At 42.6% G+C, this 23,269-nt stretch overlaps 1 protein-coding gene and 1 pseudogene across 1 annotated transcript; both read right to left on the minus strand.

Annotated features, from left to right (window-relative positions):
* Positions 1 to 5,421: 5,421 nt before the first annotated feature.
* Positions 5,422 to 14,680, minus strand: LOC129701504 (uncharacterized). The gene is made up of 2 exons (XM_055642732.1): positions 7,677 to 14,680; positions 5,422 to 7,389 (listed from the first exon to the last, which is right to left on the minus strand). The coding sequence occupies exon 1, from the start codon at positions 11,485 to 11,487 to the stop codon at positions 10,546 to 10,548; it is 942 nt and encodes a 313-aa protein (XP_055498707.1). The 5' UTR covers positions 11,488 to 14,680; the 3' UTR covers positions 5,422 to 7,389; positions 7,677 to 10,545.
* Positions 7,755 to 7,926, minus strand: LOC129701911 (U2 spliceosomal RNA; annotated as a pseudogene).
* Positions 14,681 to 23,269: the final 8,589 nt, after the last annotated feature.

Genomic DNA, 23,269 nt, shown 5'->3' on the forward strand with positions numbered 1-23,269 from the left:
TGCTTTCCCCCTATTATAATTAATAATATCACAGGCAGAGTGGTATTACTGTCACGTGTACTGAAATAGAGTGAAAACCTTTGTGTGCTATCTAGACAACTCATACCATGAGTACAATCAAACCATACATAGAACATAGTACATAGTACATGGAACATAGAAGAGTATGGTACGGGAACAGGCCCTTCAGCCCACAATGTTTGTGCCGAACATGATGCTGTAAAACTGATCTCATCTACCTGTACATGATCCATATCCCCATATTGCCTGCATTTCCATGTGCCCATCTTAAAGCCTCTTATACGCGACTATTCTATACGCCACCTGGACATCTCCATTAAACTTTCCCCCTCTCACCTTATAGCTATGCTCTCTAATGTTGGACATTTCCACCCTGGGAATAAGTTTCTGACCATCTACCCTATCTGTGCCTCTCATAACTTTATCTATTCCCATCAAGTCTCCCCTCATCCTACGACGTTTCAGAGAATGCAATCAAAATCATAATAAATAGTGCAAAAAGAGAAAGGAAACAGAGCACAAAATATAGTTACAGTTACAAGGAAAGTGCAGGACAGGAGAAAAAGTGCAAAAGCCGCATCAAGGTTGATTGGAATAATCAAGGACAAGTCACACCCTGGTCATTCCTTCTTCTCTCCTCTCCCATCAGGTAAGAGTTACAGAAGTTTGAAAACGCACACCGCCCGATTCAGGGGCAGTGTCTTCCCAGTTGTCATCAGGCAACTAAACCATCCTATCACCAAAGAGAGAGCGATTCTGAGCTACCATCTACCTCGTTGGAGACCCTTGGACTATTTTTAACCTGAATTTATCTTGCTCTATACATTATTCTCTTTGTCTTATATCTGTACACTGCGAATGGCTCGATTGTAATCCTGTATACTCTTTCTTCTGGCTGCATGGAATGCAACAAAACGGTTTTCACTGTATCTCGGTACACGTGACAATAAACAAAACTGGAGTCAAGCTTGTTCAGTGGTGTTAGAACTGTGTTCACCGATGCAATTGAAAAAAAAATCCCATCACACTCCTGGATTGCGCCTTGCAAATGAGAGCAAGACCTTGGGGAGTCAGTAGGTCAGTAGATTATGTGAACTATACCACTGCCTATCAGCCACACTGCTCATGTTGCAGCTCTAGCTAAGTTTCCAATTATATCTGCATTCAGCAAAATCAATTACCAGTTAATTTTTTTTTACTGCTATTGGTTGAGTGGTAAACACTGGTCTGGTCATTGGAGAGAAATCTTCTACTCTCTTTTAAATTGTGCCATGATCCTAATTCTTTCAGGCAACAATGCACAAGAGGTCTTGGCTTAATCCCCTAGCATGCAGCACTCCACCTGCATTGTGCGGAAACGTCCATCTAGGTTTAGGTTTAGGTTTATTATTGTCACGTGTACTGAGGTACAAGGAAAAGCTTTGTCTTACATGCTATCCATTCAAATCAGATAATATGATACAGAAAAACAATCAAGTCAAACACAATTTTATATGCTCTATGCTCTATGTTCTGTGTTCTATGTCTTATTAAGCCAGAGTGAAGCTGAGATGGATACAGGTTTCCTCATCACAGCAGTTGACAGCTGGTGGGCACACTGTGGCACAGCAGTAGAGTTGCTTCCTTACAGCGCCAGAGACCCGGGTTCGATCCTAACTACGGGTGCAGTCTGTACAGAGTTTGTACTCTCTCCCTGTGATCATGCCAGTTTTTTCTGGGTGCTCTGGTTTCATAAGTTCACAAGTTATAGCAGCAGATTTAGGCCATTCAGCCCATCAAGTTGTAAATAGCTAATTCTAAGCACCCCCCAGTCTAGTTTCAGTCATAAAATACTGAATCAAGCACTTGAGCAACTAAACTTTATTTTGGATAACACTACACAAATTCTTCTATACAATACCTAACCACCACGGGTTTGATCCGTGTATCCTTGGCCTAGCCCTTCTAGCCTCGTGCAAGCAGAAACACTCCAAAAGGTCACGCAGTCCCAAGTGTTCTTCCAGAATATCGACATCGGACTTTGTGGGAGCTACCTTTTATAGGTCCCAGAACCTTGAGGGGCTGAACCACATGTGGATGGTCTCTATACAGTCCAATAACATATATTGATTAACACAATACATGATAGACAGTTCCCTAACCCAATAATGCAGTAACTAATACATTGTATTTGAAAGGAGCTTCTAGAAGGCAGCAAACATAGCAACATGTACCCTGTGATTCAGACAGTTCCTCCAAGGCTCAACAGTTCGACCAATCATCAATTAACAGGATGACCCACTTGCAACATTATTTATACTATGTATATCTGGTTTGCAGTGACCCAATCAGTTCCATGCAATTTACACCTTATTGTAAGGACCTGCAGATGTCTCATTCTTTCCCTGCAGCTCTTATATAGGCCCCAGACAAATGGCACCAATCAACAGCTTGACCCAGTTCTGCAAAAGGCACATTTAACTTGACCAAAATGGCCTAGCAGCACACAAGCCTTTATTCAATTTTAATGTCCTGGCAGCTCCGTTTGGCCATAATTAACATTTCTTCCTTTTATCATATATGATAAACCATCATTTATAATAACCAAATAATCAGATAATCAGATATACACATGTGACTATTACACTCTCCATCTATTAACAACAACAAGATGATGATGTTTCTTCCCAGAATCTTATCAAGCTTCCCGAGTGTTTGTGGACGTAGCTTCACAATTTCCGTCTGATGAGTCTTCACCTCCCGAGTTTTTGTGGGTGCAAATTCCCTCCATCCGTGTTGTTGCCCATTCATCCATCCCTTTCCATAGTCAAACCTATAATCTATAATTCCTGAAAAACTTGGGACAAAGCACGTTACCATTCATGAGCTAATACTTCTGTTTCATCAGTTACAAGCCCTTTTCTATTTCACTATATCTATTCTGTTCTATAATATACTCTTTACTATCCTAGGATCAACACTAATCAGCCCTCTCCATATTCACACAATGTTCTTTCATGTATATCTGATGATGGTTTTTCATATGTTTCAGTTGGTTTCAGTCCAGATTTCCCTACAGGTGTGACTCCTATTTAAAGCAAACCATGAAGAATGTTTCAATGCAACCAAATTCAGTCTCAGCCTTCAATTTAATATTTTAAATTTCAGGGTCCGTCTCACCCTTCTCATTCCACAGCTTGTGGTCAATAACACAATTCCATCCATTTCCTGTGGAATTCCCAGCTGTTCAAATATAATCAACTGAGTTCTATATGTTGTCAATTTTATTATAAAGCCAATTAAGAATGCCAAATCTAGGGTCAATTTTGTTTACACCTTGACAATAGAAGCTGCTTTACTATCAAGGGTTAGACAAATTTAGATCTACCGGTCATATAAATCACCTCTGATACTAATACCCACCCTATTAGTACTTCTAATTCAATAGACTTCTCCTCCAGTACTTCGTCCTTAGTATTTTGGATAAGCTCTCAGTCCATAGAGGTTCTTCCTCATAACTAGTTTCCTGTTAACTATATAACCATATAACCATATAACAATTACAGCATGGAAACAGGCCATCTCGGCCCTTCTAGTCCGTGCTGAACATTTATTCTCCCCTAGTCCCATCTACCTGCACTCAGACCATAACCCTCCATTCCTTTCCCATCCATATAACTATCCAATTTATTTTTAAACAATAAAATCGAATCTGCCTCCACCACCTCCACTGGAAGCTCATTCCACACAGCTACCACTCTCTGAGTAAAGAAGTTCCCCCTCATGTTACCCCTAAACTTCTGTCCCTTAATTCTCAAGTCATGTCCTCTTGTTTGAATCGTCCCTACTCTCAGTGGGAAAAGCTTATCCACGTCAACTCTGTCTATCCCTCTCATCATTTTAAATACCTCTATCAAGTCCTCCCTTAACCTTCTGCGCTCCAAAGAATAAAGACCTAACTTGTTCAACCTTTCTCTGTAAGTTAGTTGCTGAAACCCAGGCAACATTCTAGTAAATCTCCTCTGTACTCTCTCTATTTTGTTGACATCCTTCCTATAATTAGGTGACCAAAATAGTAAGATTAAACGAGAACTTACCAGTTTGAAGTTTGATCTGTATTTTATGAGGAGTTACGATGAGGGATTTCGTGAAGAACCCCGCTTCCACGCATGCGTGTCATTCTTCAAAGCAGCGGTGTGAGGTCACAGGAACCTATAATGATCTAACATAGTAAGATTATCAAAGAGATACCAGTTTTTGATATGATCATAAGAGGGTGGGAGCGGAGGGCACGAAATCCCTCATCGTAACTCCTCATAAAATACAGATCAAACTTCAAACTGGTAAGTTCTCGTTTAATCTTACTATTTTACTTCGGAGTCACGTGAGTGACTTCGTGAAGATTTCAAAGCTCTGTGACCTCATGCCGTGGAACGAGTCCATGCTTCACAACTGCCTTGGGTATTGGGAGAGAGCATCATTAGTAATTTTAAAACACAATTATACAAAGAGTTGTGTGGTATAATGAAAAAATTATATAACATTTTTTAAAATTTGAGAATCATAGCCCTGTAACCTTTCGGACAATTATTTTGTTGGACATAAAATGTCTTCTTAATACAAATGATGGCTCCAAAATTTAACTGGTTTATTATAAAAACCTGTGGAAAAACCCTTTTTGAATGACCATCCTGCCATTCTGAGGATTTGGTCTGTGGGTACCTGTACAAATTTTTGCTGCGGATGTTGCTGCAGCCCTGGTGGAATGAGAGTTAAAACATTAGTGTCATTTTTAGGACCAATTTGAGCCACCTAATATAGTTTGAGTCGTGACCCTTTCATGCGGTTTCTTTTAAGAGATAAACAACTCCATTTTCTGACCTCGAATGTTCTTAGTATATTCCATATATTGTTAGATGTGTCTTGCTATACACCGTCGTTTGCCATATGGGTGTACCATAAATTCAAACACTTGACCTGAGGAAACCCGATCTGTTTTCTTTTATTAAATCCTGTATGACAACACCAGTTTCTCGGTGAGATGATCAGGGAGTCCAGGCTCAGTTTGCTTAATGGCTGGACTTGTTGTGCGGTAAATAACACCATGAGCATAACCATCTTCCTGGTCTGTTACTGAAGTGACAACGCTGTTATGAGCTACAAGCTCCTCAGCATGTTGAGAAACGACACCCACGTCCCAGATTTCGGAGTACCTGGTTTTCTTACCAGGGGTGCGTTCCCACCGCGTGCCGCTCCGTTCCTTGTGATAGGTAATTGGAGAGTGCACTTGTGGCACTATTGATGGCACTGTAGCTCCATCGATTATCATAATGGAGGCTTGTAAAAATTCCGATATGGCCAAAATGTTCTTGGCCTTTTGGTCGAGGTTGTTGTCCAAGCAGTTTTTTCCCACGATTTCTTGATGTCCAAAGGTACTGCTTCCATGTTGACAGTCTTAGTGCAGATGAGATGAGATTCATCGTCCTGTCTGACAGCCCAATGCCGTGCAGTGGGTCTTTAGCCTCTATAAATCCATAATCCATAGTCTTATGGCATGGATGACAGCCTCCAGTCACTGGAAAATTAATAATTTTTTGGCTATGTTCAATAGGGAACATGGTTCTAAACCATCCCCTGTATGACCGAATACCATGATTTAGAAGGTCAGTCGGAACTCTGAGAATTCCAGATGCCGAGTGTAGTTGAATTATCCCTAGTACCCCATTGATGGGGCCGAACGGGGGAAAAACATCACCCTATGGCTTTGTTACATAACAATGCCAAGCTGGTTTTAGAATTTTAGTAAATAATATTGGAGCTAATGATACCCCTATTGTAAGCTCTATTGCCAAAGTTCCTCTTTTGAGTCAATGCCTGCCATATAGAAACCCCGCAGCTGACACCAAGTCTTATCAAGAAAAAAGAGTATCCATCTTAAAATGAATATCTAGAACAAATGTGTTTAGGGTTAAAATCAAAGATAATCCTGCAACCCTACTCTATTTATTTTTAATAAATATGTTTGATACAATTCTAATGTTCCATGAAAAGTATGCTCAATCACATCTTTTGTGTACAATTTTTGTAGACCATGTGGGTTTTAGATTGTTTGGTTTATGTAAGGACAAAATGCCCTTCTGGTGTATGTTGTACTGTGGTTATTGGAATGAGTAAATCTTATCAGATAACCCTGAATACTGCTGAGATTATATGAATCTGTAGTGATTATATACCATACATAACTGTAGTGTTGTAACCTCCCCTACCATCATAGGTCCCTATTTTGAACAGAAGAAAACCCCACCCACCTACCTCCATGGTTACCGGTGGTTGTGTTATTTCCTTGGTTTATTTGACAAAGGAGGTTCTGGTTTGATATCTCTTGTTCGGGGTTGTGTGGGAGGTTGAGGTTCCCGCATCTTCCAGGGTGGCCGCCCTGGCCATACCCTAAAAAAGGATCCTGCGGGTTATTGATTTCTAGCACTGCCACTGGTATGAGCCACATTATTTATGGCGTTGCCTGTGGCCGGTATCATGCTCCAAAATAGGCCCTTGCGCTGGCCTTGATGAGCCCCAGTGTCTTGGCTTTGTCCACTCACGGTTCTTTGTTTGCAAATGGTAGCATTTTTTGGGGTCCCAGTGCTGGCTGAATGGCCGCCTTCCATGTGTAGTTCAGGTCATATTGCATATTACTAAACAGAGCTAGTGCGTCTAGATGGTCTTTGGTTACCTACATTTAGTCCAGGGTGCGAGTGTATTCTATGATGCCTTCCGTCAATCCCTTTAAGGTTCTCTGGATCTTGAGGTCCTGGTTCCTGATGTTCGTCCCCATATGCTGCCAAATGCATTGGTTTACACTGGGCACCCGTAATGCCTCACCGTTGCCAGGTGGCAGATGTCTGGCCAGTGTCTGTAAATTTTTTCCCTGTTGGCGTTTGTGGCCAGACATATAGTAATACTATTGCCATCCTGGATCCAAGTCTACCCATGTTTGACTTGGTTAAAGTAATCAGCCACCATGTCCAGCAGAGTCCCTGCTGTGTTAGGATCATGGGATGCTGTATTACCAGGCTCTGGCCCATCAGGGTCCTGCCTACTCTTTTTTATAGAGTTAGAGATCTCTAGGGTCCCGCACGGGGTACCCATGTGGGGCTTAACTGCTGCCCACTTGTCTTTTGTTCTGCGGACCCCTCTTGCAAGTCAACCCAGAACTGACCCACAGTGCTCCCCTCTGATGGGGTAGAAGCATTGTGCAGCCCTCAAAGAGGTACTGCTGTGGGTTTATCACGTTGGAGCAAGGCTCCATAGACCGCTTCTTCCCGCTCCAGCCCTCTCGGGCGCTGGTTGCCGGCGGTTTTATGCAAAGTCGGACCCTTCTCAGTCCACTACCTTGTTTGATTTGTGTCTAGCCTACCGCTCGGCCGCATGGAGCTGGCCGGTGCGGGGCCGACATCGGGCACCGCTGATCCCACTACGGTTGATCCAAGTGCCGCTGGCTGCTGCTGGCTGCCCCCTGTTCCACGGTCCTCCTTCTCCAGCTTGTCCTTCCTTCCGTGGAGTGGATATGGCCGGTGTGGAGGATAACTGGCACAGCTGATTCCATCTATTCCTTTAACCCGGCTCCAACGCTCTCAGCGCTCCTGGCTGCTCCTTTATCTTAGACCCGTGGGACCCACCCCCGTACTGACGGTACTGGTCCCTTGCGGTCGTTGCAGCCGGTCAACCCCACTCTAATGCCCTCAATTCTGGGCACTCCTACTTATATGGTCCTTAGCTAAGGAACATATAAGACATTAAAACTGATGATAACAGCTATTATAGATTTTATTTAATATATGGTTCCTAGATAAGGGACGTATCAGATATTAAACTGATAAGAACAGATACTACACCTGGTCACTCACATACTGGTCCCTTGTAGTAGATTGCAGCCAGTCAACTGCCAAGTCCTTTGCTGCTGAAAATGAATTTTCTCACCGTGCTGGAGCGAAGTTGGGCACAGGTGTTTTCCTCCTCCGGGAATTGATGTGCCCATGCTGCTCCTGCCGTTGCCAGCTCCTGCCGTTGCCAGCTCCTGCCGTTGCCAGCTCCTTCCGTTGCCAGCTCCTGCCGCAACCTGCGCTCCTGCAGCTGTCAGTGTCACTGCTGCTGCCCGTACTCCTGCAGCTGCCCGCAACTCCTGCAGCTGCCCGTACTCCCGCAGCTGCCGGCTGCCACTGCTGCTGCTGCTCCTGCTGCTGCTGCTGCTGCCGGCTGCCGACTGCCGCTGCTGCTGCTGCTGCTGCCGCTCCTCCGCGGTTCTCCCGCCGGCCTTCTGCAGCTTACATGGACCCGGTCCATGTCTGCACCTAGAAGGTAAGTTGAAGGAAACGCAGGGTCTCTTACCTGCTGTTCCCGACTTTCCTTCTCCCGCTGGTGACCGTCGTTCCCTCCGTTGCGGGTTGGAGCCGCTCGGACCAAACCCCGGTGTTCACGGGCCTGGTCCTTCGCGGCAGCTCCGCAGCCGGTAACCCCGGCTGTTCCTATAGATCCCCTGGCCCTTACCTTGTGAAGAAGGTTTTCAGCCCGGACGTCCCGTTCCGACTCCATAAGTGCCGCTGCACTCGCTGAGCGTTTCGAGCCCCGGTACCGCTGTTCCGAGCTGTCTGTCCCGCAGCCTCTGTGCTGGCTGCTACCGACTGGTCCCAAGTCAGTCTCGCTTGAGACTGGCATACGGGACCTCTTTACTTTGCTTCCCGCCCGGCCGAGAGGTGAATTTTGCCGGTGCGGGAGCAAAGTCGGGCTCAGGTTGTTCCCCTCCAGGGAACTCGTGCTGTTGCTGCTGCTGGCTGCTCACCCTCCACGGGTCTCCCCGCCGGCTTTCCGCAGCCACCTAAAAGTAAGTAGTAAAAGAGGGAAAACGCAGAGTCTCTTACCTGCTGTTCCCGACTTTCAAATTCTCCCGCTTGGGGAACGCCGTTCCCCTCTGTGTGACTCGTTGCAATGCGTGTAGCGATATGCCACGCATGCGTGGAAGCGGGGTTCTTCACGAAGTCACTCACGTGACTCCGAAGTAAAATTGTACACCATATTACAGAATTGGCCTCCCCAATGCCTTGTACAATTTTAACATTGCATCCCAACTTCTATACGCAATCCTCTGATTTATAAAGGCCAGCACACCAAAAGTTTTCTTTACCACCCTATCCACATGAGATTCCACCTTCAGGGAACTGTGCACAGTTATTCCTAGATCCCTCTGTTCAACTGCATTCCTCAATTCACTACATCCACTACCATGGACGTCCTATTTTGATTTGTCCTGCCAAGATGTAGCACCTCACACTTATCAGCATTAAACTCCATCTGCCATCTTTCAGCCCATTCTTCCAACTGGCCTAAATCTCTCTGTAGACTTTGAAAATCTACTTCATTATCCACAACACCACCTACTTAGTATAATCTGCATGCTTACTAATCCAATTTACCACACCATCATCCAGATCATTGATGTACATGACAAACAACAGTGGACCCAACACAGATCCCTGTGGCACCCCACTAGTCACTGGCCTCCAACCTGACAAACAGCCATCCACCATTACTCTCTGGCATCTCCCATTCAGCCACTGTTGAATCCATCTTGCTACTTCACCATTAATACCCAACAATTGAACCTTCTTAACCAACCTTCCATGAGGAACCTTGTCAAAGGCCTTACTGAAGTCCATATATACGACATCCACTGTTTTTGCCACTGAGTAACTGATTGGATGGGCAGTATTGATCTTCCGAGGGGAACTCATTATCTAAATTTCCAGACTGCCTCATCATTCTATACCACCACCTTATGCATCCAGGGTATGTCTTCATTTCTGATATCAGCTAGGGTCAACTCCTTTCTTGATAGCCACTAAATAGTCCCATCCCATCGTCGATTATCCTCCTAGGAGTGAGACAAGAGAAGAATGCCAATCAACAATTAATTCTCTAATAATTTTAAAACTATATCCCATAAGCCCTTTTCAAATCAATTTATTTTTATAACTAAATTTAGGCGCAAAGTAAGTATCTTGCCCCCAAATCACAGAGGAGTATCTACTTTCAAATTTCTAAATTCAATTCTTCAAATCAGAGCTTGCCCCATTAGTCGTCAGAGGTTGTCTGTATCTTTTTAACCTATATCGTATAATCTACAACATACTGTATCGTATAACCTACAACATACTGTCCTGGAGGCACAACAACTTTGTAACAAGTTAGTACAATAGCTCCTTTCCCTACTCCCATACCTCCTCCCGAATAAGTTCATTTCTTCTCTCCCTAGTGCCAGTTTAGTTCCCTTCAGTTCTTAATCTCTTTGATACCAGCTACTATGTTTCCCTTTTTGTATTTCTTTCTTTTAGTGAGGTTTCTCAATCCCATTCAGCTTCTTTGTAACTCTCTTCCTGGGATTCGGAAGGGGCAGTGTTCTTTCTTGTTCTTATAATTTATTATTATTTTTATGTCATATGAGGATACCCTCAGATTTCGTCTTTTTACTTGGTACTAGCTGCCAGATCAGGGCTATCGGAATGGATTTGGCTGCCAGAATGTCCCTGTCCCCTGATCCCCTGGCCAGTGTTCTCTTCCTCTATCTTCAGAGTCCCAAGTATCCCTATAACCTCGAGGGATCCACTGACTTCTTAGACCCCGTGGCCCTCTTCTTTGACCCCTTCCTCCTCTATGTTCCCTCACAGGACAAGATCGGCTCCAAGATCCTGATTCCCCACAGATGTAACATTGATCATGTCTAACAGCTTTATAGCCTCTCCAACCAAATTGAGGGAAAGTCGGCTCTCGGATTGGCATGTCCCTAAGGTAATCAGGAGGGATCCATGCTTTAAATTCCTCCTCCTCCTTCGATGTTACTTTCCGTTTCTGGATTCTTAGTATTGGTCTCTGGAAGGATTTAGCTGCCATTGAACCAGATTGCATTCGAACGTGGATGTCTGTAGCCCGGGGATAATCTGCACCTACTGCGGGATCTAATTCTAAAGGCAGAGTAGGCAGCTTCCTACTAGGGAAATGCCTACAGGGAATCCGCTCCATATCCATAACATCGGGGATTTGTTCGGATATTAAAATTTCAGCAATAGCAGGATCAGCTATTTCATATCCCCCTGCTGTCTCACCCTCAGAGAAACTGCTCTTTCTGAATCCGGAATCTCTATACTTTAGGAAGGATTCCTCCAATTCCCCACTTGGTTTCCCAATTAATTTTAGCACCCACTTCTGAGGAACCTTCCTTCTAGCTCCCTGATCCCCCACATTATTCTCTGCTGGTGAAACAATCGTTGGAGCTAGAGAGTCCTCTCCCGCTTTGGATTTAAATTTAGTGGGTGGAGTCGAAGATACCACTGATTCCACCCAAGCGCCCTGTTCGCAAGCTGTGCAAAGTGTTTCAGAACTAAGAACATGAGAGGGCTGAGTGGAATGCTGTGACTCTATTCCAAAAAGTCTGCCCATCAATTTATATATTGGGCTTCTCTTCCTTTGAGATCCACGCTAACCGCTGCACTCTTACTAAATTTGATGAGTTTATTTTTAGTCAGCACCTCCCCTTTAAGAGCCCTCGTAGTCATTTCTCTTTTAAAAGTTAATGCTCTCTCATGCACCTGCTGCTGACTTCCACTATCTTTCTCTCCCTGTTCCGAAATACCTAGAGAAGGACCAGTTCTTTCTTTCATTCTAATCCCTAACTTTGATGCTCCCATTCTCAAAGCAGAAAGCAGAATAACTTCTTTAGTTACTTTCCTCGCTGTAAAGAACATTTTCCATAATTCAATAAGCTCGTTCCCTTCTTCACTGTTCCCATATTGCCTAATAATTGTCTATATGTAGGTTATTCCTACTACATCGGCCCACCTATCGGCCAACGTTTGTTCCCTAAAACTTTATTTAATTTCCCCAACAATTTCTTTAATCTCTCTGCTTCCTGTGGAATTTTCTCACAAATTATTCTCAATGGACTTTCAGGAATGTTTGATAGGTCCTTCTCTAGTATATTTCCCATCCCCCTACACAATAGACACAATAGAGATAACTTTCAAAGCCCTCACACCTCCTCAATACTGGCTTCTTCCTTCCACACTCCAAGGCCACTGAAATTGCTCCCACACAATGACCAACGGCCAGCAGATTCACACCTTTCTCACACAATTGTACATTCAATCTTTCCCAACCGCTGGTCAATCACTCTACTCAATCGCTCTATTCAATTGTTCAACTCAATCACCCTTCAATCATGAATTCAACTTTCTTATCATTTTGATCACAATCACCTCATTCAACTTCCAGCCTGTAAACGAAGAATGTCTGGTCTCCCAAACTAAGGCTCTTAATATTTAAATTTTAGCAGCAATCTCTCCCACTCAGAACACTTTAAGTTCACAAAGACAAATAAACCTGAACCACGCAAGTAAAACTATAATCAAACAAGAAACTATTCCCCCAATTACAAGTAGACCAAGGCACACCCCAATATAAACCACAAGCGTCCATTTATTATGACGATGAATCACACACTAATAAGTCCTCCTCGTGGCGTACTCGGTCAACGGAACGATTCCTCCCCGACACAGCGATCTAAAGAATACAAACCCTGATCGAACCACCATGAATCGGATTGTAACAATACTAACAATCCTGATTTAAACACATACCATATATTCAATTCAAACGCACTTTTACCGCAATTATCTAACACCCAAAACCCTTAAGCACACACAGACAATACAATCAGCGGTCCGCGATCTTAACACACTTTAAAATATTTTACATAGACAAAATATTTATACAGTTCGGATCTGATAAAGATGCTAAAAAAGACAATGCTGGAAATTTACAGTAATAATTTAACACACTAGCGCACAAATAACAAACACTCAATCTCAATTCCGTGTCGTGCTGTTATCAATCATTGAACCTCTCCCTCCGACACTGAAGATTTTCCCCTTCTTAGGGTACTCTTTGCTGAGGGGTACTACTTAAATGACTACTTTTCCTCCTAAATGTTACTTTCCTCCTGCTAAGACTGTACTTCTATTGGGGGACCTCTATCCCTCCACTCTAAGTTCTCAGAATTAGGGATACCTCTCACATCCGGGTACTTTTCACCAAGTAAACCAGGTTCCCGTCTCTCAGGTACTCTTCGCTATCAGGTACTAATCAACAATCGATCAGAGGGTTACTATTCACTGTTGATCAACCGCTATTCGGAATCGATCTCAAATGCGCACAAACTCCAAAGTTCTATAAACACAGAATTCGAATTCTACCGTACGGGCAGAAATTCAATGTGAAATTCTGTATTTGGAAACTTTGATTCTGCAAATTTAAGTTCGCTCTTGGACCAATTAGTTTTGGTGCGTACCACTCAACGAACGCGGACTCTCGAATACAATTTACTTGCCCAATGAAATCTCGAATGGACTTGAGTATTCCCACCCAATCTATACTCTACCCACCGAGCCCTGTGCCTTTACAAGGTTTCTCGTCTGTCACTCCAGGGAGGGATTTGGATATCTTTCCAAAGGTGTGGCCTTTAACCAACACAAAACGCTTTTTACCTGCACAAAAGGATTTCCTTCTCACCTGCACCTCTAGCCCCACCCAGGTTTTATGGGCCCCTAACCCAAAAGAGTGCTATCATCCCCCCGTGCTTGCTAGACTCTGTTCTACAATCTCGTTGGGACCCTTTCCCAAGCCTGCAAATGATTAATCTGCTCCGACTTGCGAAGTGCCAAAAATCTATGCGAAAAACGATTTCTGCACTCACGATCGAGACAGCTCAACACCCTTAATTGCAAACTTGTGTTTGAGGGTCCATTGAGATCCTGGACGAGCCTCCAATGTAAATAGCTTACTCTAATCTCCCCACCAGTCTAGTTTCAGTCAATAAAATACTAATCACGCACTTGAGCAACTAAACTTTATTTTGGATAACACAACAGAAATTCCCCTATACAATACCTAACCACCGCGGGTTTGATCCTTGTATCCATTTGGCCAAGCCCTTCTAGCCTCATGCAAGCAAAGACACTCCAAAAGGTCACACAGTCCCAAGCTTTCTTCCAGAAGATCGACATCGGACCTCGTGGGAGCCACCTTTTATAGGTCCCAGAACATGGGGGTGGTCTCTATACAGTCCAATAACATATATCGATTAACACAGTACATGATAGACAGTTCCCTAACCCAATAATACAGTAACTAATACATTGTATTCAAAAGGAGCTTCTAGAAGGAAGCAAACATAGTAACATGTGCCCTGAGATTCAGACAGTTCCTCAAAGGCTCAACAGTTCGACCAATCATCAATTAACCAATCATCTCACAACATTATTTATACTGTGTAATTTTGGTTTGCAGTGACCCAATCAGTTCCATGCAATTTACACCTTATTGTAAGAACCTGCAGATGTCCCATTCTTTCCCTGCAGCTCTTATCTAGGCTCCAGACAAACTGGCACCGTTCAGCAGCTTGTCCCAGTTCTGCAAAAGGCACATGTAATTGAACCAAGCCTTTACTCAATTTTAATGTTCTGGCAGCTCCAATTTGGCCAGAATTAACAAAGTCTACTCCACCATTCAATTGTGGCTGATCTATCTTATCCCTCTCAACCAAATTCTCCTACTTTCTCCCCATTACTCTTAACACCCAAACTAATCAAGATTGTATCAATCTATGCCTTAAATATAGCCACCTCCACAGCCGTCTGTAGCAATGAATTCCATGAATCCACCACCTTTTGATTAATGAAATTCATCCTCATCTTCTTTCTAAAGGTATATCCTTTTATACTAAGGCTGTGACCACTGGTCCAAGACTCTTCCACTAGTGGAAACATTCTCTCCACATCCACTCTGTCCATGACTTTCACTGTTTGGTAAGTTCCAGAGGTCCCCCCTCTACCTTTTAAACTACAGTGAGTAAAAGCCCAGTGCCGTCAAACACTCATAATATGTTGAGCCTCTCACATTCCAAAGACGTGCAGGTTTTCAGCTCAATTGGCTTTGGTAAAAAATGTAAATTATCCCTAGTGTAGGACAGTATTAGTGTACAGGGTGATCGCTGATCATCGCGGACTATCAGCCCATTTCCACATTGTATCTCTAAACTAAACTAAATTAGACTAAATATGGAGGAAGGAACTGAAGATACTGAAGATAGACACAAAGTGCTGGTGTAACCCAGCAGGACAGGCAGCATTTCTGGAGAGATAGAATGGGTGATGTTTTGGGTCGAGATCCTTCTTCAAAATATAAAATATATATGTATTTTTTGTTTTAGCTAGCCTCTCATTTAGAAGTCTGAAGAAGGGGCTCAACCTGAAACATCACCCAATCCTTCTCTCCAGAGATGCTGCCTGTCATGCTGAGTTAAGGACCTGTCCCACTGTACGAGGTAATTCAAGAGTTCTCCCGAATTTCCCCTGATTCGAACTTGGAGAATTATGGTAATAGCCGCTCGTAGGTACTTGGAGCTCTCGTGGACATTTTTCAACATGTTGAAAAAACTTCACGGGCTTACCGCGTTTCCCGAGTACCTGCCGTTAGCCTAACGAACTGCTAAGAGACATCCCGAGCTCTGACGTACCCGCTACGTACATTCTACATACTTACCACAAGTTTGATTTTTTTTCAAACTCGGCAGGGCTCTTGGGTAAACTCGTATAGTGGGACAGGCCCTTTACTCCAGCATTTTGTGTCTATCTTAGACTACATATGGCCTGTTTAAATGGGAAGCCTTAATGAAAATAAAATGGAATCGGAATTATTCAGTCATGCTAATCTGTGGCGCCGGCTATGTTTGTTCTTGTAAAAGAGTAAACATGTTCTTGACCTTCACAGGTGGCTAGTCAGAGGTCTGCACAATGTTTGCATGGTTATTAAATATTACACAATCGTAATTTATACTGTCATGTTAACAGACAAATAGATAGTTTACTGCATTGTAATTATATTGTTAAGCAATTGCTCACAGCATTATCCTCTTTCCATTTTGTGTATTTCTTGTTGAAACAAAATTTAGAAATAGTTTTTTTTTTGTTTTAGCTAGCCTCTCGTTGAGAAAAGTGAACACTCTGGCAGACCCAGCAATTTATCTCATCAGCATGCTTTCCACTGCAAACCAAGTGGAATTTAAGAACCAAGCATAATTTCTCCTTGGTCCCTCGGTATAAGGTTTGGAAGATTTTGTTGTTGCAAGTGGTGTAGTATTTATTTTCAGCCAGGAACCTTTCTTTGATCATCCTTGCTGGCCTTGATTTGTTCTTTTCAATCCTTTTATTCTAATGTTCTTTGTAGCTTTTTGTTAACAGACAAACATAAAGTCATACAGCACTGAAACAGGTCCTTTAGCCCAACCTTCCCACGCCGGCCAACATGCCCTTCTACATGTCCCATCTGCCTGCCTTTGGCCCATATCCCTCTAAACTTATACTATTCATAAACGCATCTAAAAGCTTCTTAAGCATTACAATAGTACCTGCCTCAACTACCTCCTCCGGTACCTCATTCCATATGCCCACCACCCTCTGTGTAAAAAAGTTACCCCTTGGGTTCCTATTAATTTTTTTCCCTCTCCCCTTAAACCTATGTCCTTTGGTTCTCGATTCCCTTACTCTGAGCAAATTCCTCTGTGTGTTTACCTGATCTATTCCTCTCATGACCTTTTACACTTCTATAAGTTAACCCCTCATTCTCCTGCACTCCGAGGAATAATGTCCTAACCTGCTCAACCTCCCCCTATATCTGAGGTCCGTGAGTGCTGGCAACATCCTCTCTCCACCCTTTCCAGCTTGACAACATATTTCCTAAAACATGGTGACAAGAACTGATCAATGATATGTATCATAGCAGCCAGATGAGATTAGTTTATCTTGGCATCATGTTCAATGTAGCCATTATGGGCTGGTAGGCCTGACCATGTCCTGTAGTGTTTTATGTTCTATGTCCTATATTCTATCTTCTATCTTGTATCTATCTTCTATCTTATATGTTCTAAAGCCTCGTATGTATAACGCAAAATGAAATAACAACATAAATTCCACCAATACTTTTTCAAACTCTTTCTTATTTCACAATATGTTGATCTTAGGAGCTGCTAAATTCGAAATTCCACTAAACAAAATAAAATTTGATTGCCTGCAGCAGACCTTCCCTTCACAGATATAACACGCAGATAAGAATAATTTAGGTCAAGTTAATAAGGCATCGCTGTGATACACTGATTAACCATCATGTCAGTTTGACAGAAAACAATGTTAGAGACAAATTTAACAGCAGTTTGGAGAGATGAAGTTGTCTGCTGTTTGACAGGCTTGTAATTATACAAAAATCGCAAGTAAACATTTCAGTAACATGTGGAACATGGATGACAGAGCTGTGGGATTATTGGCAAATGGTGCCAGAAGGCACATACATCATTCATTTTTGATCAAGTGAGTCATGTTCCAGGGCTGTTTTAAGTAAACGCGACCAATGGTCCTCAAATACATTGGGTATTGCATTGATCAAGTCTCACTGGTTGGAAAATCAAAACACTATAAACATCCTAAAACATCCTAAACAAATAAAGACATTTTGGGTCGGAACCCTTCGTCAGACTGATTGAATACAAAGTGCTAGAGTAATTCAGCAGGTCAGGCAGCTTCTCTGGAGAACACAAATATGTGTAGTATAGAGGTTGGGAGGTCATGCTGCAGTTATATAAGATGTTGGTGAGACCACATTTAGAGTATTGTGTTCAGTTTTGGTCACCATGTTATAGGAATGATGTTGTCAAGCTGGAAAGAGTGTAGAGAAGCTTTAAGGTGAGAGTGGAAAAAGTTTAAAGGAGATGTTAAAGGAAAGTGTAATGGGTGGTGGGTGTATGGAACAAGCTGCCAGAGGTAATTCCTCCTTGTGGTGTGTTCGGTCAATGGAACAATCCCTCCCCCGAAGCAATCGATCGGAAGGATACAAACCCCCGATCGAACAACCACGGATAGGACTTCAATACTAATACAATCCCTCCTAAACCAAATTCTTATATGTTCATTCTAACCCACTATTACCCTAGTTTTCCAACACTCAAAATGCTTAAACAATGCACAATCAGTACACTATAACAATTCACGATCTTAACACTTTCCAAAAGTATCTTACACGCAACAAAGTATTTATACACAATTGGGATCTGAAAAAGATACACACTTGAAATTAACTAAACTCTATTACAAGAATACAATACCCGATATACACAGTACAATAACAGCAATCTTTAATATACAATTCCAAAAACAAATCACACTTGATTTCAATTCTGCATCGCGCTGCTATCAACTGGTGAACCTCTCCCTCCGAAACAGAAGACTTTCCCCTTCCTAGGGTAATCTTTACTGAGGGGTACTACCTCTTAGTTAGCTACTCTTCACCTTCAGTTACTTTTCCTCTCACTAGGTGCTCAGACTTTTATTGGGGGACTCTTTCCTTCACTCTCAGACTTAGGGGTACTTTTTCCCGCCTGGTTACTTTTCACAAAAAAATTAGTTTCCCTTCTCTCAGTTACTCTTCGCTATCAGGTACTAATCAACAATCGATCAGAGGGGTACTACTCACTGGTTGATTAGCCGCTATTTGGAATCGACCTCAAGCACACTATACAAACTTTGAAGGTTTAAAATACACAGAATTCTGACAAATATGTGCACACTTTAAATTGTCCAGCACCTCAATATGAGATTCTGAATTTAGATACTTTCAAATTGGACCAATTAGCTTTTTGGTGCGTAACTCGACGTACGCAAAATCCAATTTAAATTTAGATTGGATAGAATTCTCAAATTCTCATCCAATCTATACTCTAACCACCGAGTGCCCGATACCTTTACGAGAGTCCTCCTCCATCTTTTCAGAGATCCGGATATCTCAAACAGGCATGGACTTTAACCAACATAGGTTCACCCTGTCAAAAAGGCTTCTTCCTTTCCACCTGCTTGGCACCGGGTGTCAGCGCGTAACCTCTTCACGCAGGCAGTCAATGCCGGTTTTTTAACCCAGTTCTAGTAGGGCCTCTAACCCCAAAAAGGCATAAATGCGCTCAGTGCTTGCTAGACTCTGTTCCATGATCTCGTTGGGACCCTTTCCCAACCCCGCGAATGATCCATCTGTTCCAACACGAGGTGACGAAACCGACGCGAAAACCGCACCGTGGCACCGATTTCTGCACTCGCGATCGGGAAGAGCTCAACACCCTTAATCGCAAACTTGTGTTTGGGGGTCCGTTGTGATCTCGGATGAGTCCCCAATGTAAATAAGCTCTTCTAAGCCCCCCCCCCCCCCCCCCCCCCCCCCCCCCCCCCCCCTGTCTAGTTCAGTTAATAAAACACTGATTCAAGCACTGGAACAACTAATCTTTATTTTTGGATAGAACAACAAATTCCCCAATACGATACCTAAACCACCAGGGGTTCGATCCTTCTATTTGCCTGGCCAAGCCATTCAGCTTTGTGCAAGTAGAAACACTCTAAAAGGTCACGCAGTCTCAAGTGCTCTTCCAGAAGATCGACAAAGGACCCCGAGGGGCCAAACTACAGAAGGGAGGTCCATTTACAATCCAATCAAACATATTAATTACAGCAATACATTATTGACAGTTACACAGACCAATAACAGAACCTCCCTTACATTGTTGCAGGAGAAGCTTCCAGAAGAAGCTAACTTAACCTGAATAATGCAACATTCACCCTGGAATCCAAACAAACCTGCCAGGGTCTGAACACTTTAACCAATCAACAAACAGCAGGGTAACTGTCTGGCAACATTATTTGCAATATGTACACTTAATTTGCATTAATCCAATCAGCGTCATGCATTTTACACTTCCTTGGAGGTCCTCTGCAAAAATCCCATTCATCTGTCAATTGAATATGCAACACTGATCTGGGCCCTAGACATACTAGCACCATTCAGAAGTGTGTCTTATTTCGGCAGAGCACATCAGACTTGACCAAAATGGCCTGACAATACATGAGTCCTTACTACATTTTGGTGCTATGGCTGCTCTGTTTTAGCCAGGATTAACAGCCCTTGCATATATTTTTATCCACACTGTCTCTATATTTGTCACATTATATTCTGCACTGTTTATTGTGTCTTTTGTACCCCCACCTTCTCTCATAGATTCATAGATTCGTATAGTCATCGAGTCATACAGCATGGAAACAGGTTCTTCACCTAACTTGCCCACGCGGGCCAACAAGCCCCATCTATGTGTTTGGTCCATACCTCTAAATCTATCTTATCCAAGTACCTGTCAAAATGCTTCTGACGTACTCATGTATGGCATGATTTGCCTGGATAGCACATAAAACAGAGTCTTTCACTGACAATAATAATCCAAAAACCAATAAACCAAAATACTTATCCTGTTCTCATTCTCTCCAGGTCTTGACTCTACAGTCTGAGATAACATTAACCTGACATTTACCCTGTGGAGCTCTCAGGGAGTAATTTTAAATGAGATTAGCTCTCATTCTTCTCAACTATGGAGTGTATAGCCCACCCTATGCAATTTTTCTTCAGAAAACAAATAGCTGGATACAAAAATATTCATCTAATTGTGAGAAAGGCAACCAAAGCCCTCAGCTGGAAACACACCATCCATAACATCATTACTGAAGTTGCTATATCTCTTCCTATTGCTTTCCACCTCCTTCAGCTGGTTCTCAAATCAATTTCTGAGGGTATTGCATTTTCTCCAGATGTACCTGTAAATATTTAAACTGCTATCCAATTTGCCTGAAAGAATGCACCTTTTCAAATATTTTCCTGTTTATATCACCTGCTAAGATGGAAAGTCACAAGCTTAACTTTGTTGGTAAAATTTCTAGGTCCATCATGTCTTGGCAAATTTTAAATAGGCACAGTCAACATGGAGTTGGACTATGTGAATATCTGACCTACCACGTCCATTCACTTTATCAAGTATTTATCTGTATTAATCTCATTTGATTCTTCCCGTATAAAGTATTTTATCAGGATGCATCACAGCATGGTTTGGAACACCTCCATGCAAGTCCGCAAGAAATCCCAGAGATTCGTGGACGCGGCCCAGACCATCACTCAAACCAACCTCCCTTCCATCGACTCCATCCACACTTCACGCGGCCTCGGCAAGGCCACCAGCATAATCAAGGACAAGTCTCACCCCTTTTGTCCCTTCCTCATCAGGCAAATGGTACAGAAGTTTGAAAACACATACCTCCAGATTCAAGAAGTTCTTTCCCAGCTGTTATCAAGCAACTGAACCATCCTATCACCAACTAAATGGTGGTCATGACCTACCATCTATCTCATTGTGAACCCGTCTATCATTATTGGACTCTACTGGATTTTATCTTGCACTAAACGTTATTCCCTTTATCCTTTATCCATATACTGTGGACGGCTTGATTGTAATCATGTATCGTCATTCTACTGACTGGATAGCATGCACCAAAAAAGCTTTTCACTGTAGCCTGGTACACATGGCAATAAACTGAAGTAAACTTTCCCCCACCAGCTTCTTCCATTCATTTGGACATTTGGTCAATTCAGAGTGCCTGATTAAATGGCAATCCTGCTTATCCCCTCTACTTACTTCCCTCGACCCTTGAACTTCACGCACCTTAATTGACTCTCAAAATGCTGGCGGTCAGGCTGCATCTGTGGAGGGAATGGATCGATAACATTTGGGACCTGACTCTTCTGCAGACTCCATCCACAGATGCTGCCTGACCTGTTGAGTTACTCCAGAACTTTGTGTCTATCTTCTGCCGTTTCACTGTTTGATAAATGCCCTTTATCCTGCATCTTTACACTGTGGATGGCTCCATTGTAATCATGTATCGTTTTTTCACTGACTGAATAGCATGCAACAAAAAAGCTTTTCACTGTACCTTGGTTATGATAATGAAATAAACTTAACTAAGAGAATATTTTTGTAAGAATTTTGTAAAAAAAGAATTTCACTGTGCGTTTGCACTTTGCACATGTGACAATAAAAGCACAATTGAACCATTAAATCATTGAACCATTGAAATATAATGAGTGACACAGTGATACAGGTAGTTAAGCTGCTGCCTCATGGTTCAGAGGATTGATTCTGACCTCCAGTGCAGTCTATGTGAAGTTTGCATGGGGTGACTGCATGGGTTTCCTCCAGGTGCTCTGGTTTTCTCCATATCCCTGACATAACCTCATTGTCAGTTTAAATTTAAATAACTTCTGTAAATTACACGTATTGTTGGTGTCTGCTCGGAGATTCAGTTAAAGAGCATAGAGAATAGGTCACAAAGAAATAAGGGGGGGGGGGGGGGTGGTATGGGATGGGTAGGATTGTTCTAGAAGTCAGTACAAACCGAGTCTGAAGAAGGGTCGTAACCCAAAACGTCACCAATCAATGTTCTCCAGAGATTCTGCCTGACCTGCTGATTTACTCCATCACTTTTGTGTCCTTGTGTGTGAACCAACATCTGCAGTTCCTTGTTTCTACATCAGTACAAACTCAATGGGCTACAGGGTCTCCTTCTCGGTGTAAGGAAAAATGTAATATAAATACTATTTATTGTGCATTTACCGTAGGAATAACTGCTTCTAAATATCAGTTGTTTAACTGCATGAAGTCTCATTTGATTTGTTTAAAAGGACAATAATGGTTCAAGGACAGTTTCTTCCCAGCTGTTACCTGGCAACGGAACCATCCTATCACCAACTAGAGAGTGGTCCTGAGCTATCATCTACCTCTTTGGAGACACATGGACTTTCTTTAATCGGACTTTACTGGACTTTATTCCGCACAAATGTGTTTCCTTTATCCTGTACCTGTTCACTGTGGACGTCTTATTGTAGTCATCCACAGTCTTTCCGCTGACTGGGTAGCATGCAATAAAAACGTTTTTTCTCTGTACCTTGGTACACGTGACAATAAACTAAACTAAAACAAGTCATCTTTGTGCTGACTTGCTATAGTAAAGGTGCTCCTTGAATGCTAAGATACAACACTTGGCTGTTCAAGTGGAAAAACAAATTGAAATGCAAAAATCTGGAGAAAATGGAACAAAGCCCAACAGCAAAACAATACACAGCAAGACTTTGACATAAGCACCATGTTCAAATGAGCTTTTAATTCATAATCATCTAAAAGTCACAATAGCCTTGGACTGCCTGAGCCGGCAACAGCTGAAGCTTATATTAAGAGGAAGTCATCTAGGAAATGAGAAGG

The sequence above is a fragment of the Leucoraja erinacea genome, chromosome 11, assembly GCF_028641065.1.
Source record: "Leucoraja erinacea ecotype New England chromosome 11, Leri_hhj_1, whole genome shotgun sequence".
NCBI classification, from domain to species: Eukaryota; Metazoa; Chordata; class Chondrichthyes; order Rajiformes; family Rajidae; genus Leucoraja; species Leucoraja erinaceus.